Source organism: Natrix helvetica (genome assembly GCF_964273705.1).
Source record: "Natrix helvetica genome assembly, chromosome: 2".
Taxonomy (NCBI): domain Eukaryota; kingdom Metazoa; phylum Chordata; class Lepidosauria; order Squamata; family Natricidae; genus Natrix; species Natrix helvetica.
In genome coordinates, this window is record NC_138552.1 from 113,606,147 (window position 1) to 113,626,307 (window position 20,161).

The 20,161-nt window shown below is 39.4% G+C and overlaps 1 protein-coding gene across 1 annotated transcript in view; it reads left to right on the forward strand.

Moving 5' to 3' along the window:
• Positions 1–5,054: 5,054 nt before the first annotated feature.
• Positions 5,055–20,161, forward strand: part of HGD (homogentisate 1,2-dioxygenase) — a 28,895-nt gene continuing 13,788 nt past the window's right edge. The window contains exons 1-4 of the mRNA XM_081941672.1: positions 5,055–5,295; positions 8,495–8,566; positions 9,523–9,611; positions 19,075–19,180. Coding sequence (XP_081797798.1) covers positions 5,260–5,295; positions 8,495–8,566; positions 9,523–9,611; positions 19,075–19,180 — 303 coding nt within the window. The 5' untranslated portion in view covers positions 5,055–5,259. The remainder of the gene's footprint in view (positions 5,296–8,494; positions 8,567–9,522; positions 9,612–19,074; positions 19,181–20,161) is intronic.

Sequence of the window (20,161 nt, forward strand, 5' to 3'; positions counted from 1 at the left end):
AGAAGGGGAGAAAGAAATCAAAAGTTGGAAGAACTCGGGCAGAAGAATAAAGCATTAACATCAAACCTCAACTTTTTACTTTTCATAATAACATAAACTAGCCATTTCCATAACAATGAATCAATCTAATCAGTAAAACCCAAAATCAATGTTTCATTTTTTTCCCACTTCAAGGACAAAGTCCAGAAATAATCTCTATGTATCAACAAAAATACTTATATTCTTTTATTTGATCAAAACAGTCATTTTAGTCATCACTGCCAACTCCATCAACTTCTGTAGCCATTCTTCCATGGTGGGAATTGAAGTGTCCTTCCATTCTTCTGCATACAGTAGTCTTACTTCTGTCAACATATATAAATTCTAAGTTCCTTTTTTTTCTCTTTTCCTATTAAACCCAAAATAAAAGTTTCTAGTTTCATCTTCATTTTAAGAATTTTCTGTATTAAAATATGAATCTTACTCCAAAATGTCTTTGCTTTATTACATGTCCACCATAGATGATAAAAGGTGCCTTCTTTACTTTTACATTTCCAACATTCATTTGGAATACCTTTATACAGTCCACATAACTTACCTGGTATTAGATACCAGTAGTACATCATCTTATTTAAAAAATCTTTTAAATTATAGTTTAGTTTATAGTTTAGCGTGAATTTTAAACCTTTCGTCCATATATTCCGATTGTTTACATTCTATCAAAAGTTCCTTGCCCACTGAATCATACAATGTTTTTACATGTTCACTTTCCAATTCAATTTCAGTAACATTTTATAAATCTTATAATATGTTCATCACTACCACACAGTAAGATTTCCAATTCATTTTTAACTAAATCAAATCTTTTAATCTAATTTAAATCTTTCAGTTGTTGATATGTAAACCAATGGCAAACGTAACCTAATTCTAGCTCTTACTCAACTTTAGGATAGGGACACCAGAGTTGAAAGATACTTTTTTACCATTAGTCCACCAGTCTGGCTTCATAGCCATTGTTGTTGGAAAAAAAAAGGAAAATACTTGAATGCGCAGAAATGGATAAAATGACAATAGAACTAAAAGAAAGAGAAGAATCGGACTTCTATAAAGTATGGAATAAAATGTACAAGTGGCTAGAAAACAGAAGCCAAGACAGAAAATAGAGAATACATATATATAGATATAAATAACACTATTATAAGTGTTGATACTATATTTGTTAAATCATAGGACAAGGTTATAGTGAGAGGAAGGCAATGCAGAAGGGAGAATTATAAAAGCTAAGAAGGAAAGCCGATAGAGGAAGCTGTAAAATTATTGTATATTGTTATGTATGTTCTGTGTCTTGTTTTGTCTTGTTTTGTTTTGTTTTTTTCTTTGCTGTATCTTCCCTATTGTTTTTAAAGATCAAAACATTTAATAAAAATTATTTTTTAAAAAAGCTTCATGAGGCAACTGGAAAGAGGCAACTGGAAAACCTTATTTTATATTTATTCCAAACTCTTAGTATGGCACATCTAGTGTTATACCATAGATAACCGTGCCATCCAAACCTTAATTCATGGCCCTCTAAATCAAATAGCCTCTTGTTCTGAAGGTTCACCCACTTTTTTAACCAGCCAAACAACGTGTATCAAAATACAATTTCAAATTGGCTAAATCCAAACCCACTCTTTCATTAGCATCTTGCAATAACTTATATCTAATTCTAGGGTTTTTTTCCTTGCCATATAAACTTAAAAATGTCCCTCTGCCATTGTTTAAATGAATTATCAGTTGCAAATATTGGTAATGTCTGCAACAGAAAGAGCCTGTTGTAAAGTTCATCTACTCCTTAGCAGCTGCCATGAGGCCTGCTTAAAAAAACTGTGTTAAAGAATGCAGACAAACCTGGCACTTGCTTATTCTAAAGCACAGTTTAGAAATTGAATTTGAAGCATTCGCAACTATAATAACTGTTATCCCTTGTGATTATACTCTGTGAGCAGAAACCCAAAGTAATAATTGTATTATGAAGATGAGGATAACTGTTATATGCAAGCCCCCTGACAAAGAACAAAGATTGTTTTGAAAAGAAAGATTGTTCCAATTTGCCTACTGATGTAGAAGTCTGAAGATGAGGTGCATTGATATCTTTCCTGTTATTGGTAGCAGTAACCCTTGGACCCCATGGCAGAAGGAGTAGAAGGATGCCAGTGGCCCAGAGGTCTCCTGTACACATTTCCTCCCCTTCCCCTCATTGAGAGGGTAATTCAAAAAATGCTGGAGCAGGAGGCAGAACTGGTATGCCAACCTAGTGACTCTGTCAATCTCCACCCTATGGCACATCCCACGGTCTCTCCTGTCTCTAAACCAGTGCTTCTCAATTATTTTCTGTCATGCTCCCCCCTAGGAAGAAAAAAACATTTCGCGCCCTCCGCGCGACTGTAAATAGTATCATTTGTCTATAAAATTGTTATAAGTACACCTCTGCATAACACTGTATCCTTATTAAACATCTCTTATTTTATACAATAAACATTTATCCATAAGTAATTCATCGCAATTCTGTGAGAAAATGATGAGAAATGCAGTAAATAGCTTATTTTTAAATTGGTGCTGTTCTGGGGACATAGATTGCAGGTGGCTTATCTGATAGTGATAGCTTTTCAATGACACTCTAGCAAGCCAGGCACAATATTTTAATCTATAAAACCCAGGCATTTCCAGATTAGGTCAAGTCATTTTATTCCCCTTCTATGCCAGACAAATGCAGAAAACAGGGTGGAAATTAATTTACTCTTTTGCCTTTCAGTACAGCCTAAAGGCTAGAGCAGCTGGTGAAAAAATGCTTTTTGGTGTCCTCAATCACTTTTTAAAAATCAAAGAGACCCCCAGGCTAAAACCTTTGAGAACCGATCTAGTCCTATAATATGTAGAGACCCCAGTGGAAAAGCTGCCTCATATTTCTGTTTCCCAGAAGCCTTCGGCCAGAGGAAAAGCGAGGGTCGGGCCAGGCAGAAGCCAAACTGGGCACAGAGACTGAGCAGGCAGAAGCCACACTGCCTCTACCTCTTCTTGCAGGCTATCGAGATCTGTTTGGGTCCGGCTCACCGCCACCACCTGGGCCCCCGCTTGGCTCAGCCGTACTGTCGCAGCCCTGCCGATCCCTGCAAAGGAGAGCACAACGTTGTTGCACCGGCACTAATTCGGCGGGGCTCGTCCCCGAAGCGCCAGGGTTGCTCCAGCGGTGCGGCCCCCGGGGACGCTACCTTTGCCTGCACCCATCACCAAAGCGCGGTGGCCAAAGAAGTGCTCCATCTTCCGCGGCGGCTGAACTTCCAATTGGCGCTGGAGGCAGTGCTGGAAGGGAAGAGGCGGCTCGTGTCAACAGTGTTTGCCGAGGTCAAATGAGCCCCCCTTTACGGAGCCTCGAGCCCCCCTGGGGGGCACGCCCCACTATTTGAGAAGCACTGCTCTAAACCAAGGATCAGTTTGTCATCCCGACCGCCAGTGGCTGCAGTTAACGCATGGCGATTGAGCAACAAGCCTTAACAGCCGATAACATCTCCCTCAACGTCATTGCTACCATTCAGGCATCACGCAGAAGCTCTACTAACCGCATTTATGATGCCACGTGGCGGACGTTTGCTCTGTGGTGTTCCAACCAGATTGTTGACCCACTTAGGGCATCCATTCCGCAGATAGGCCACACTTGGAATACTGCATTCAATTCTGGTCGCCATGATGTAAAAAAGATGTGGAGACTCTAGAAAGAGTGCAGAGAAGAGCAACAAAGATGATTAGGGGACTGGAGACTAAAACATATGAAGAACGGTTGCAGGAACTGGGTATGTTTAGCTTAAGAGAAAGAAGGACTAGAGGAGACATGATAGCAGTGTTCCAATATCTCGGGTTGCCACAAAGAAGACTTACCCCTAACACACTACGCCAACAGGTGGCTGCTCTGGTCTCTGTTCTGGACAGCCTGGCATCTGAACATCTGCCTTCTCACCCCTTGATCCAGAGATTTCTCCGTGGAGCGTCTAACCTGCATCCCCCTGGCATACATAGATATCCAACTTGGGACTTGCTTCGTGTCTTAGAGGCTTTGACTTCCGTGCCCTTTGAACCTATGAGATCCACTTCTTTGAAACTGTTGTCCTTTAAAACGCTGTTTTTAGTGGCTGTAACCTCAGCCAGATGTATTTCTGATTTGGCTGCTCTTTCAGTCAGGCATGACTTGTGCGTGTTCCATCCAGACCGAGTTGTCTTAAGAGTGGACCCGACATTCATACCGAAGGTCAATAGCTGTTTCCACTGAGGTCAGAAGTTGACCTTACCTGATTTCTGTCCGGCCACCTGGGCGTCTCCCACAGTCTTCATACATCATTATAAGTTGGACAAGTACACATCGGCTGACGCGGCTTTTGGGCGCAGAGTGCTACAACAAGTGCTTGTGCCCTAACGGACCTTTTTTACATTTTCCCATCCTAGTGGACAGCCCAGTCTTTTGTACGTCCCAGTCTGGCTGCTGTCTCTACAATAACAGGAAAATGGGTGTTGGTTTTTACCTGATAAGCTCATTTTCTGGTAGAGTAGAGACAGCAGCCAGCCCCGCCCTGGTATGGGTCACGCAAGAGAATTCCTTGTGCAGAGGAGAGAGATACAGTGACTATGGACTTTCACTTTTTGCTCACAATTCTCACTTGAGTCTACAGTTTTCCATCTGAAACTGGAGAGGAGCCACAAGGTCCCGATGACATCATAAGTGTAGACTCAGTCCAGTTGATTAATGGACGGAGCATACCCAGTCTGGCTGCTCTCTACCAGAAAATGAGCATATCAGGTAAGAACCAACACACATTTTCCTGTGAAGTGGGAATGAGTAGCAATAAAGCTCTGCACCACTTAGATATTCTTTGCTCCTTGTTCTTAATGTAGTTTTGAAGGCTTAGGGATAGAAATGCTGTTTTTCTTACTCATGTCTGGGTTCCATTGCTAACATTGTCTGAAATAAAATTACAAAAAACGAGTCGGCTTTTTCCTCCCCCTTTTTCCTGGCTGTTGATTTGCAGAGATCCTTCCACTGGTTCCAGAAGAGAAGCCTGTTTCTCATTAAACCCAAGCTCAACTAAGTAAATAGTTTGAAATCTCTCTTGGACTTTCTCACTTGCAGAATAGCTGGGTTGTCATCGTGCTATTTAACTTTCTCCAGTTGCTGCTAAAAGAAAATAATTTTGGAGACCATTTTGGCAGTCATTTGACCAAACACATTTAGTTTTTGCAATATCCTCAGGAATGATAAGAAACATGGAAGAAACAAGAGAGTTAAAGGTAAGTTAGCAGTGAAAATCTGTATCCTGTTGCTTTGACTAAAACATTTCAGAATTTCTTCCTTCCCATTCATTAACATACCGAATAGAATTCTAGAATGCTTTCATCGTTTCTGAGATGAACTGGGGAGATCACTTATTTTATAGAGAATCCTTGCTGCAGATACAAATGCTTTCTATGAGCAGACAGAAACCACCCCCAGATGTTTGCTAGAGCTTTGATTGTTGATGTCCATGGGGTCATTCACTTGAAGTAAGGAGTTTTCTCCTTGTTCATTTAAAGCTATATATTAAAATTTTCATTCTTTGTAATTCCTTTTCAAATTTAGATTGTGGCAGATCTAACTGCTGTATGGTTAGATTTTAGAACTAGAAAATGCTGGGAAACAGGAAATTACAACACCCTTCCCTTTAAGCTATTTTAAAATTATGTAGAATGTGTTAAAGCACATGAGAAGAATATTTAACAAACATTACTCAGTGTCGTGCTTTTATAAGTTTCTTAACATTGGGGATAATCCAAAACAGCTTTGTATAATAATTTCCAAATGAATCGAACCAATCCATTTCATCAAGAGGATCTGATGCAACAAAATGGATTTTGAATAAGAACTTGATTCAATTAACTGTTAATAGCTATCTCTTAGAAAACTAGTTCATCAGTTATACGGAGCTAAAAGATAACTGATTCATTAAGGCAGGAAAAAAATATTCTGACCATTCCATAAAATTCATGTTTTAACAAATTGTAGAAAAAATATTTTTAGCTAACTCATCAAGCAAACTAAATATATTAATTGCACACACTTCATATATCTATCAGTGCAGCTGGAGGAGTGGCTTTTTCATTATTTCTGAAAGGGTTCTAGAACTGGTGATCCATCAGTCTAACCAGGTTCAACCTACCTGTCACTTCACTTGACAAATCCTAACTTGAAGCCCCTCTGTAAAGCTTGTCTCTTTCTTTCTATCCTTTTAATACAGCTGACACCTATTAGGTGTCATTTCTTTCATTTTTCACTAATTCTCTGAAATTAAAATGTTACTGCTATAGAAACAATAAAAATGCCCTTTTCATGAATCAAGACATCATAGGTTTTTTATTTAAAGCCTTATAATCTTGGTCATCTAATTACGTGTTAGAGGAACTTTTTTTAAAAAAGTAATCATTATTGGGTTATTGTGTAGAGAATATATTAAATCCTTCAAGGCCTCTGGCCACATCTACAGATCAAACTTTTTTTTTAATTCAGGGCATTGCCAGTCTATAGATTTTTGGCAGTTATCTATTATGAAAATGATCAGCTAATATTAATTATTCTAAGACATGCATTTTACATTCCACTCAGGCTGTCCAAGTGAAAAGAGTGCCTTAACTGTTTTTGAGGTTCAATTTCCCATAATGTTTATGTACAATTGCAATCTACTTAGTTTGATTGAGCTGGGCAGCTATAGAAATAGAATGGATGGATGTGGGGGGAGGGGGAAGAGAGATTTTGAATGTAATCCTGTTTTGTTGGTAATATTAGGGGGAAACTCATTTTAGACTAATTGATCACATTCCAGCTTATTCAAGTTATTTATGATAAAAGCTTGAATCAATAGACAACTGAAAAGCTCTGATTGAGAAAGAAGGGAAGTATTTTCTCAAATTTCAACATAGTGAATTAAGTTCCCAAAATACATTTCAGGACTATAATATACTATATTATATTCATACTATTTTTTGTTGTTCCATTCGATTGTGATTCTTGGAGATTGCCTGGGAAAGTCCCTGCAATTTTCTTGGCAAGGTTTTTCAGAAGTGGTTTGCCCTTGCCTTCTTCCCAGGGTTGGGAGAAAGTGACTGGCTCAAGGTGACCCAACTGGCATTGCGCCTAAGGCAGGACCAGAACTTAAATGAGGCATGTCTAGCTAAATCTTACTAATTCCCAACTGCAATTTCATTTAACAGACCTCAGTTTAGCAGACTTCAGATTAAGTAGACAGGGATATCATATACTATGCCAGGATTTTGGCAGTAGTAAAAGCTGTAGTAGCGGGGAGGGAAGACTGGGAGGTTCAGTACAGGATTGTTAGGCCAAAAGGATATTAATCTAAACCTACAGTCAGGTTTTTATTCATTTCTTTAAGATAAGACATGTTTTCATCCTTTTAGTAATGGATGAATATAGGAGAAGAATTGGCAGAGCCAGGGGGAAGGGTAAAAAGAGGGATCAATTTAGAGTCATTACTTAGCCACAAATGAAGTCCAAATCCTTCCCCCATTGCTGTTGACCCTATCTAGCTCTAACCAGTTGTTGACCATTAGTTGAAAAGATTCCTGTGCTTTTAGCATTAGATTTTAGCATTAGATCATCCCATGCTACGTAGCATATCAGGTAATAGGCCTTAGTAATCAATCAGTTAAACTGAACCTTCATGTATGGTCCTGTTTTTTTAAGCCTGACAATGAGGGAGTAGATGCCATTGCCAACTCTGCTGTGCCGCAGGTTGGAAGCTGCTGCTTAGTTTTAAATTTTCCTCTTCAAAGTATTTAGGTGGCCTGAAAGTTATTTCCCAATTAGATTTTTAAAACCTGAAAATAAGCCAACCTTCTCTTTATCAGTTGTAATGAAGAGACTATGCAACTCTGTAGAATCAATAAAACAGAAGACAATAGGAATGAAAATTGCAGCTAAACACACAGACTTCTTGACTGCAGTCGTTTCATTATCAGATTCTAGGATGGCTAGACTCCTCTGATGCGGCATTAAAATTTTTCTACAAATAGGATTCTTTCTTAAGAAATAGATAAAAGCCTGTATCACTTTTAACTCTATAGGTAGTTCAGTGATAAAAAACAGAGTCGGATTTATTAAACCATGAATATAATGTAGATGATTAAAAACCAGCGTGGAGACCAGCTCCAAATATCCACTTGACCTGCAAGCCATGTGACCTCAAAGTAGGGCTTAAGAGAATGAAGTTACTCCATTAAAACCCACACCATGGTATTGGGATAAGGGAAATGATTTCTTTCCATGTCCTCCAGCACAGATCAAATGACCGCAAGAGAAATTGAATTCAAAAATCTAGAATCCAATTTGTAACTGAAGTTGAACATGCCCATCAAATGATAAATCTGAAAAAGCACAACTATAATTTTTCAACAAGGTAGGAAATACTTCTTTGCACAAAGTGTCCTTTTTTTTTTGCAGTACATGTCAGGATTTGGTAATGAATTCAGCTCTGAAGATCCACACTGCCCTGGAGCTTTACCAGAAGGACAGGTATTTAAAATATTGGGAAATAGATTTGACCAAAAGACCAAAGAATTGTTCAGCCTGGCCTTTTGAGAAGGCAAGATTTAAGAGATGTCACTCTATGAATAAAACTACATGGCAGGGATAAGCAAAGAAAAGGGGGGACACCCCTCCTCCAAGTGCCAACATAACTAGAAGAATGTGTTTCTGTTTGATAATGGATTTTGTGTGAAACACATTGAGTCATCAGTTTTAAAAATGGGGTTACTTCTTTTGTTCTAACCAAGTAATTCTATAAAAGGAAAGTTACCTGGAGACGAGAATGGCAAGAACATGTTTCCTTGCCTGTTGCATGGACATTGCCTTTACCAGGGAGCTCCTTGTTTGAGAAGGTGAAGAGACTTTCTACTGAATTATTTGTGCTTGAAGATGTTTCCATTGATTTTGCCCAGCAGAAGGAACTTCATTCAAGTTCAACCTGTGAAATCATTTGCTTCTTCCAGAGAACTCAGCCCAGATTTAAATCTTTCCCTTCTTGTTGTAAAACAAACGTTTAAGGTAGCTACTCCTTGTCCTGACTATAGTTAGCTTCTGCCAGCCATTTTTCATCTCTACGTTCAAAGATGCTCTCCAAAAGCATGACTGTCAATTAATATCTAAAGTTATACTTATGTTATTTACAACAAAAGCAAATTTGGGCTATGTTCAACTAGAGCTAGATTGGCTTATTATCCTTGTTCATAAACCTCGTGATAGAAACTGCATTTTTCCAGTTGTATCCTTGAATGGGTTTACAGGGCCTACTGGTCTGTACTGGAAATTCAGAAGTATCCTATGGAAGAAGATGCGAAGTGTTCTTGTGGAATCTATCAAAATATGACATAAAATAAGTCATCACTCTCATTGAATCCAGGAAGAGTATAATTTTATGTAATCTGCATATTAAAGAAAAAATTCTAATTAATTATTTCTTATTTATTTAGAATAATCCTCAGGTCTGCCCATATGGTCTGTATGCTGAACAGCTCTCAGGTTCAGCTTTTACCTGTCCACGATCCTCCAATAGGAGAAGGTATGTGCGAATTTAGGAGAAATAGCATCATTATATTGGCCATAGAATCCACTGCAACATTCTTTCAAAGAGAAAGGGACTTTGGCTTATATATGCCTATATTAGTGATAGGTTTAGCCATCAGAACAAAATGTAAGCCATTAAGGTAATGGACTAGAGACATAGACACCCAGGGTCTGGTCTTTTGTTAGGCATAGAAGCTAACGGGGTGGCCTTTAGCTGGTCACTCCTTCTCATGCCAAATCAACATCTACAATAAACGGGATAAAAGACAAAACTCCTTTAGTTTCACTCGTGAGAACGAAGTAAGCGAAGAGCAGAAACAGACAGATGCTGCAACTAAGCAGAACAAACACATTTTCCATAGCGTGCAATTGAAGGGAGAAGAGCAAAAGTCTGTTGAATCAAACTTTAGTAGAAAAGAAGGATTTGTGGGCTGAGGCAAAGGGTTTTCTCCCTTTTTCTCAACACGGAACAAAAACTGAACCTTTATATCTGAGAATAGCACTGCGTGCCTTTTCCCTTCTATGAATTCCCACTAAGTGGGAAAACGTTGGTAGGTAAAAAAAAATACATGTTTCCTGTTCAAAGATAATATCATGATGCATGATGATGAATGCTGAAATCAGTTAACACAACTGATGTCTGTTCATGTGTGTTCAAGACTAGCTTCAATGACTCTTGCTTTGTCCAAAAAAAGAGAATTTTAATGAGGGTTAAAAAAAGGTGTTGGGGTGGGGGGAAAGAAAAGTTAAAGAGGTTTACCACATCTTTAGACCAAAATCAATCTCAACAATTACATTGAATTCTTGGGTACCTTTAGATACCTGGATTTAGAGTCTGGTAGTAACTTTGTGCTTTTTTATATTAAATTCTGACTCATATTCCCACCCAGGAAAACCCAATTCTCCAAAATCGTGTCTTGTAGTATTCTTTATTTACCCATGCAAAGATGAGAGATATTATTTATTAAAAGTAATAAATTATGATGTATCATTCAAAACAAAATTCCAAACATTTCAAATTTGAAATATTTTTAGCTCAAAACACTCCATTTTAAATTTGAAATAATTGTTCCAACTTTTCTGTAAGGGATGTTTAATTTTGAATTGGAAGTGAGGGTGTTTCAAACAGATGTTCAGAATGACAAAATGGGACAATTGACCCTCAAAATGTTTCAAATTTAAATTGTTGTTATATATCCCTAATAATAAAAAGTCTTTTGGAACAACATTTAATGTTGCAATATTACCTTCTTCTGGCAGGGAGTAGTATCAAATACCAGTATCTACCATACAGGTGACTAGCTCTGGTCATCAGCAGCTCTGGACACCAAAACATTAACACCCTCTGCAATTGTAAAGGCTCCTCTCCTAATTTAAGAAAGTGAAGACTCTTGAAAGGGGTTATTTCAAAATGAACCTTTAATTAAGACGAATGGAAACCATTAGAGGCAAAGCAACATCTTAATCCCCTTAGGCAATGCAGGTGGAATTAAAGTAGTAGTGACCCCTCCCATGCAAATTCTAACCAATACACAAGTGTGAAGATGTTTCCTTTATCAACTGCCCTAAGAGCCGAATAAACATTCCCTGGCTATCTTCCGCTAGACATTAAAGTGAAGCGTCCCACATGGCCATCATAAACATCCCTCCACAAGGTGATGGGATCTCAGGAATTTTGGCGCCAGGAAACCAGTTGTAAAATATTAGTTGTCGCAAGCACTGCCAGTAAAATGACTCCAAGGCCCCCCTCCTCCCAATTGAATGACGGTATCACTTTTTGGGGATCTGACAGCAATACACATTCTAACCAGCAAGGGGCAATGGAAAGGCTTCTTTTAAAAATTGCAAGCTCAAAATTGCCTTTTTGACAAAATCAGCAAAGCTGTCTTTCTAGAAAGGATGACTGTGCTCCAGTTCATCCATTTCTTCCCTAAACATAAATGTTCAACTAGCAGGACATGCACACAGTCCAGTATTGGGGAGGGAGACTCAACAATTATGAAAGAATTGATTACAGCAGTCTTAAAGCTACTCATGATTTAGGAGTATTACAGAGAAAGTAATTAAAGACTTGAACATCTGGATTAAATTACATCAATTTGCAACACATAAAGCAGCCTTTGAAAATCACCAAGAAAGTTCAGCTGGTCCAAAATGCAGCTGTGACAATGACAATATGCTTATTGTCAGTCTCCATATTGCTATATTGCACTATTGCTTTTTCTGAGTATTATTCAAGGCACTGGTTGCCATCTCTAGACACCAGAATTCATAATAAATGTACAAGGATTATATTCATGTATTAGATTCTTTCATTTCCATTAAATTTTCAACTAAGATTTGGATTGATGGCATAGATCAGGGGTGTGAAATGTTGTCGTCACATAATGTATCCAATGTTCCCTCTAAGTTGCGCAGCTGTGCTGCCGCGCAAGTGACAAAGAAACACCGCGCAGCAGTTTCCAACTGCCGCACAGTTTTTTTTTTAGCATGATGTACTGGACTAAGCTATGTTGTTGATTTGAGCACCGAGCTTGGCAAGTTGTTTGCAAACGTTTCGTTCCCATTAGAGGAGACATCTTCCTGAAGATGTCTCCTCGAATGGGGACGAAACATTTGCAAACAACTCACCAAGCTCGGAGCTCAAACCAACAATGCAACAGAAATAACTTGTGGTGGTGGTGGTGGGCTGCTGTTGTTGTTCGCGGACATGGTTACTCAGATGCCGGGGCCAAACTCCTGCCAAGAGGAAAGCTTTGGAAAGCAAATTGGGAGAAGATCCAGCCGCCTATAGAAGCTGGGAGACCGTGAAGAGGAGAAGCAGTGCAGGGCTGGAAGTACGGTCCGCCCACCAGCCTACATTTGGAGAAAGTGGTTCCCAAAGTGAAGGGGGGGGATAGAGGCAGGGCTAGAGGTTTGCTAACTTTCACTGCGATAAGCTGACTGAGGGAATCGGACATCGCCAGCCAGCATGACAGCTGGGGAATTCCAGGAGTTGAAGTTCACCATCTTCAAGTCACCAAAGTTGAGAAACACTGAGGCAGAGCCATTTGGCCGGTTTGGCATTTACGCCACTGTAATTGGCTTCTAAATCCCTGGGCAACTTTGAAATACTGATCTACCTCTTGGAGCCTAGAATGGAGAGAAATGGGCCTGGCCATTAGGTAAGAACAGGTAAGCCCTGCACAGAAGCACCCCAGGTCTTTGGGTCTTGTTCCCTCCTCCAGTTCCGCCCTTAACCTCGTCAGGAAGTCTCTGGAGGAGAATCCATGTGTTTTGTGGCATTGTGTTGTCCTTTGCAGAGCAACACTCCAAGAAGCCAAAGCAAACTCCCCAGCCCCCATTTCCACTCTCCTGTGAAATATTGGGGTTATAATGTTGGCCTTTATTACCAAGAGGCTGTTCCGATGTATATCAGGCCCTTAAATTTCCAGGAAAGTACAAATAGTCCTGGACTACAACAGTTGGTGACCATTCAAAGTTACAATGGCACTGGAAAAAGTGACTTGTGACCATTTTTCACACTTACGACTGTTGCAGCATCTTCATGGTCACTTAATCAAAATCAAAATGCTTGGAAAATGTCTCATCTTTATGACGGCGCCTTCTGACAAGCAATGGGGAAGCCAGATCCACTTAACAACGGTGTTACTAACTGTACAACTGCAGCGATCGACTTGACAACCGTGGCAAGAAAGGTCGCAAAATGGGGCAAAACTGACTGAAAAAATCTCTCACTTAGCAACATAAATTTTGGGCTCAACTGTGGTTGTAAGTCAAGGAGAGTGGAATAGCTGGTACTAACACACATTGAGAGGGAAAGACAGCAGTTACCTCAAGGCCTACTCCTCTCTCTGGCTGCAGATCAGAGATCACAGAAAAAAGACACACTGCAGTGTGTGATTGCACAAGTGAAAGGCTCTTAGTTGAATTGATGTCTTTTCCATGGTACTATAATGCTCTTTCCTCTAAGTTTCCTTGAAATGCTGCCTGATTCCACCCATCCATGACCCAGCATAAAATTATACTAGCATAATATTTGCTGTCTCCATTGTTCATCCCTATGCTGCCATAGGCATGACACCCTCAGTTGGTAGTCTCTTGTTTCCTAGTGCACGAAGAAAGAGTTTTCCCCTAGCTTGTTGCCTCACTTCCACTTCCAGCTGATGGGGGTGAAATCATTAGACTGAGATAATAGATGACAAAGCATTGCAGGTTTTACAGCCTTTGAAGCTGTGAGAGGGCAGATCTAAACTAAGAAGAAAATAATAAAACCTTTCCTCTGCCAGCTTTCTTCTCTCAGATTGATTTTATGGCAAATCAATATTTAGTTTCTGTAGATGTTTCTTCAATATAGCATCAATAAAAACTGGACTCCCTTACTATGCTTTTTAAGATAGTATAGGTTTTACACATTAGAAACTATAATAGGACGGTAATGAAATAAGAAAGGAAATACCACTGTTATACTGGTACAGCTGATGATTTAAGATTGTCTTATTTACAGGATGGGGATAAAATGAGAACAATTTTGTGCAACTAAGGATGTATCAATCTACCACCTGGGACAAATTATATTGCCTTGAAATATCATTGTTCCTTTGTCAGTCCCTATCTTGTTCCTACTGAGAGTCCTTGGCTGCAGTCCTTCCAAAGATTCTGAATTAAAAGGTCTAATGGTGAAAGAAAGGGAGGGAACTTGGTCTTTGTACTAGGCAGCTACAGAAGAACTAAAGGAACCTTTTTATTTGCATACTTCAGAGAGAGTTTGGCATTTTTATCTCCCAGAATTTACTGGCAACACCAAGATTTATCCATCCTCATAATGCTGGCCTTGGCATTCTTTACTTAATTTATGTTGTTAAGTGAGACATTTGTTCGATGACTTTTGCCCCATTTTATAGCTTTTCTTGCCACAGTTGTTAAGTGAATCATTGAAGTTATTAATAAACCTGTTGTTAAGTGAATCTGGCTTCCCCATTGACTTTACTTGTCAGAAGGTCACAAAAGGTGTTCAGATGACCTGCAACCATCATAAATATGAACCAGTTACCAAGCATCCAAATTTTGGTCATGTGATCTTGAGGATGCTGCAATGATTATAAGTGTGAAAAATGGTCATGTCACTTTTTTCAGTGACATTATAACTTTAAATGGTCACTAAGTGAACTGTTGCAAGTCAAGGGCTACTTGTATGGACCTAGACCACTTATCATAAGTAACAAATACCCTTACCTCTTTTGTCAATAATTTTTTTAAAATATCCGTCTCTTCATTTTTTCTTTTAATTCATTTTCCAAACAAGTAATCATCATCTTCTCTACATAAGGGCCTTATGTAGAGAAGATGTTCCAGTTATGAAAATGTGGAGAGAGAGAAGTTTTGATCCTTTTCCCATAGAGAGTCATCCATTGAACTTGAATACAAGTAATCCTCAACTTACAACAGTTTACTTAATGACTGAAGTTACATCAGCACTGAAAAAAGTGACTTACTGCTGTTCTTCACACTTATGATCATTGCAGCATCCCCATGGCCACATGATCAAAATTTGGATGTTTGCCAACTGCCTCATATTTATAATGGTTGCAGTGTCCTGGGGTCATGTAGTCACCTTTTGCAATCTTCTGCCAAGCAAAGTCAGTAGGAAAGTCTGATTGACTTAACAACCTGGTTACTGATTTAACCGCAGTGATTCACTTAACTGTAGCAAGAAAGGTTGTAAAATGGGGCAAAACTCATAACAAATGTCTCACTTAGCAATAGAAACTTTGGGCTCAATTATGGTCGTAGATTGAGGACTACCTGGATAGGGAGATTTCTTTACTTAATGGATATTTACATGGTAGAATTTGCTGCCATTACATTGGGAATTGGTACTGTTTCCAGCATTGATTGAAGACAGACCACTTTGCTCAAATCTTTCCTTTTTTCCTGACAAAATATGTGGTGCCATTTTTATGAACACTGTTTTATTGAAATTGTTTTACATTTTACGTTGTTTCACTTTACCCACTATTTTAACAATGTGGTTTAGAAATATTTCAAAATCTACAGTCGTCAAGCTTTCAAATACACATAATACACATACAGTACATTTGCTGTAAAGAAGTGATGTCGAAACATAAAGCTAATGATAAGACTGGAATAAACATTCCAGAAAAAGTGCAGCTTGAAGTTTAAACCAGAATGGTTGAGAGAGTTAGTACAGACTGAACTGCCGACTTCATCTAGAAAAGAGTTAACAAAACTGGGCGACATCTTCACTTATCATGAAAGTAGTGACGACGTTGTTTCCCAGATATGCCAAGAAGCTTGTACAGGTGACGCATTCACCACTGGAAAACGTTGGAATGATTGGAAACTCGATTATTTGAAGCGTCATATCAATCAGAAGATTCACCTGGATTTGGTCATTAAATTACAATGCCAGAAATCTGGAGGGCTGCCGAGGCTACTGACTGAAAGTGCAGAAGACAGAGCTGAAAAGAAATTTCACTGCGAAGAAATGCCAATGCTGATGAAGTCAAAATTTTGATTGATAATGTGTTGCTGGCCATAAATATGAATGTGTTGATATTATCAGTCAAAGTCATACATGACCACATAGGCAAGTATGTGTCCATTCTGGAGAGCTGGCGCAGCAAGAATTATGGCTTTGAGTTCGTGGAGTGCAACAACGCAGTTGTTCAGAAAGAAGTCATGCGTGATCTATGTAATGCCAGTTGTCATACTGTTATTGCCAATGAAAGCACCGATGTATCAGTCACCAAAATGTTGATTTTGTATGTGAAATTCCGCCCGTCTAATGCCGCGATTTATAAGACCGTGTTTGTAGGAATTTTACAGTTGCCAACGTGCGACAGCACAGCAATAATAATAATAATAATAAAATTTATTTCTTAGCCGTACCCTCTCCCGAAGGACTCGGGGCGGCGTACAAGAAAACACATAAAATATAAAATAGACAACACATACACAATAAACAAATACATGTACATGGACATGGAGAAGGGAGGCAGATAAATAGAGACAATTAAAACACAGTAAAATCTAAAAACCCCAGAATTAAAATTAAAAAACCCGTCAGGAGCAGAGTGAGCGAACTATGGTTGAGCCAGGCCAGCTATTTGGAATAGGTGGGTCTTGAGCTTTATCCGAAAGGCGCGGAGGTCAGAGGTAGTCCTAATATCCGGGGGAAGGTCATTCCACAGGGCTGGGCCCGCTACAGAGAAGGCTCTACTCCTAGACACCGCCCCCCGACATTGTCTGGCGGACAGCACCTGGAGGAGTCCCTCTCTGTGCGAGCGGATTGGTCGCAGGGATGTATCACAGCAGCCATAAAAGAGTTCTATGCTACGAACAACATCAACGTTCAAAAGATGGTCATATTTACATCAGACGATGCATCTGTGATGCTGGGTAAGAATAATGGTGTCGCTGCTCAGCTTCGTCGAGATGTATCCCATTTGCTTGAACAGCACTGTGTGGCACATCAAGAAGACCTGAGGATTGATGATGCGTGTAAGCACGTCTCACTGATGAAGGACATCGAGACTTTACTACGAACTGTCAACACTCTGTTCTGCCGCTCTTCTGTGAAGAAAACGGCATTTGCAGAACTAGCAGAAGTTCTCGAGTGTGAATCGGTAGCCTTCAAATCCTTGAATGAAGTACGATGGCTTTCCAGACATTTTGCATTGCGAGCGTTCATGAGAAACATTACAGTTTTGGTTGAGCATTGTAAAGAGCAAGCAGAAACACACAGTGACCCAGTCTGCAAATATTGTTACAGAAAGTTGACGGATCCACAGGTTCGTGCTGCATTGATTGTGTTTGATGACGTTGTTTGCGAATTAGCCGACTTGAACAAGCTGTTGCAAAGAAGCAACCTGACACCAATCGAAGCCGTTCAGTTTGTGAAGGCCAGAATAACCAAGCTTCGCCTGCAGCATTTAGGCGAAATGGCTTACTGGAATGATGAAGCTCGCAAATATATGCAGAGCAACCCAGACACTGACACGGCTCCCATACTCAGATTTACTGAACGTTTGTGCTTGCATCTTGACAGTTGTTTTCCAGACAACGAGCTGACAGATTGGTATATATTTGAAACTGCTGCTCTGTCGAATGTGATCACTTTTAATTTTGGGGAAACTGAGATTGCAACTCTGGTTGGAAAATACCAGCATTTCTTTGACGATTTGGATGAAGTCAGCATCACATCAGCTGTCCAGTCACAGTATCGTGACTTCAGATTTCTGATGTCGGAGAAATTCAAGTCTGGATTAATGCACTCATTCGACGATGTAGTTCAGTTTGTACTAAGAGAGCAACAGTTTGGATTGCTGTCACATCTGCTGGACATCTGCGCAACATTCCAAGTGTCAAGCGCTGATTGTGAGCGAGGTTTCAGCCTGATGATGCCATCAAGACCAAAGCTTGCAATCGGCTGCAAACTGAGCACTTGGATATGCTGATGCGAATCCGATCTTACCAGACTTCAGCGGCACAGATTGATCCCGACAAAGTGTACTCGGAATGGTTGTTAAAGAAAGACAGACGTGAGAAACTGTAAGATGAGACAGACTTTCAGTGAATAACAGTGTACATTACCGTAAACACTATACAAGTATTTTAATATTGCAGACTTGCAGTATTATAAGTGATACTGATATTATATAACAGTTTTAATTAAGCAGGTACCTTGAATAAACATAACTTTGAGTTTCAAATAACACTGATTTCGTTGTTGCCTTGGGTGACATCTGTGAAAAAAATTCAGGTGCTCAGGCATGAAAATGTGCCGCTCAAACACTATACTTTTCCGCCCACACTGAAAAATAATTAGAGGGAACATTGGATGTATCACTTTTTCCCCCTTCGGAGGTGGGTGTGGCCAACACATGATGCATCCAGCCTGCATAGATCTTAAAGCCACAATCTCTAGAAAGCAGAACTATCTGTACTTCTCAATTGTCCACCATCTGAGTATTTGCACCAATCTTGAATTCCTACCAATGAAAGGAAAACTCTCTTTAAGTCCAATTTCCAAGGACTTTCCCTTTACCCTTCAAGTCACGACTATAAACAATTGCTCATTTTGCCACTGTTGTACATTAACTAGCCTCCCCACACTCTTCAAGTGTACTGGATATGGATTGCCCCTGCCTCTTGGGGATACCATGCTACTGCTGCTGAGTTCCCAAAGTTCAATGTAAAGCACAGGAGGCAAGAGAGAGCTAAGGGACCAAGAGTGACTCCCCAGTGGAAGGCAGATTTATATGTTTAAGGGATTTTCCCTCCCCTATTGCTCTGATATAATTATTTGGAAGGTGTGTTTTCTAGATTTTCTAGAGAAAGTTGTAGCTTATTTCAAAGATCAACAAAGTACTGAATATTATCATTACTTAGATAATCACAGTTTCCTCTTTTCTCTGCATTTATTTTCTCCCTAGCTGGCTATATAGAATCCTGCCTTCTGCTTGCCATAAGCCCTTCCAGCCTATTGATCAGGGTCATCTGACACACAACTGGAATGAAACTGAACCTGAACCAAACCAGGTAATCATACAGCATCTAGCTGCTCCCATTTCTGTATATTGGCTCCAGAATGTTATTGTTATTGTTCACTTTTATCATTCCCAACAGGCTTAGCCAGAGCCAGCTTGGCTGCTGTTCTCATATTTTCTGGCACTTTTCCACTTGAGTGCCATTTTCCTTATCTAGTTTAGTTTGGAATTACTTGTCCTTTAAGAACCACCTCTGGTTTTTTACAAGTTTTGTTTAAATGTTTTCCCATGTGCTGCATAAACTAAAATCTCCCAAAACAAATCCTTCCACTTCTGTGATCTGCTTTGAATGAATCTCATCAAATATTATCCCTGTATTAAAGTGTGCAGGACTGACGAATCGCTTATCAAACTGTCAAACATAAATATCTGGGAAAGTTTTGCAGAACAGAACTCAATCAGTAAACAGCTTGCCAAAAAAGCATGGATTAGTTAGAACAAGTCCTGACAGTTTGAATTTATCTCTTGCTTTGATCTTCTAAATTTCTTAGCAGATGTATTTTGATTTCAAGAAAGTACTTGTCAAGATAACATAATTAATTTGCCCAATTCCACTGAAGTTGGGTGGCTAATAAATTAATAATAAATCTGATAATCAGATTAAGGTGATGGCTGAAAATTAAATCTGCTGGATACAGCTGTTTCAAAACTCCTACTCAAAGAGTGAGCATTAGTGGTTCCTCATCCTAAAAACTGGAACTGAGATATTAAACAGATAACCGTAATATAGAACAATAGAATTCAAAGTAACCTTGGAAACTCCCCTGCACAGAGAAGGAATGATCAAGCCATCCCAGACAAATCTTAAAAAGAAACAACCCAACAGTGATGGAACAACCATGATTCTAGGGGACAGTCTGTTCTGTTACTTTATAGCTTTTACAGTCAGGAAATTCTTCCTTATTTCAAATATGGATCTCAATCTGCAAAGCATTCACCTACTGATTCTTGCCCTTCCCCAGGCTACAAGGAG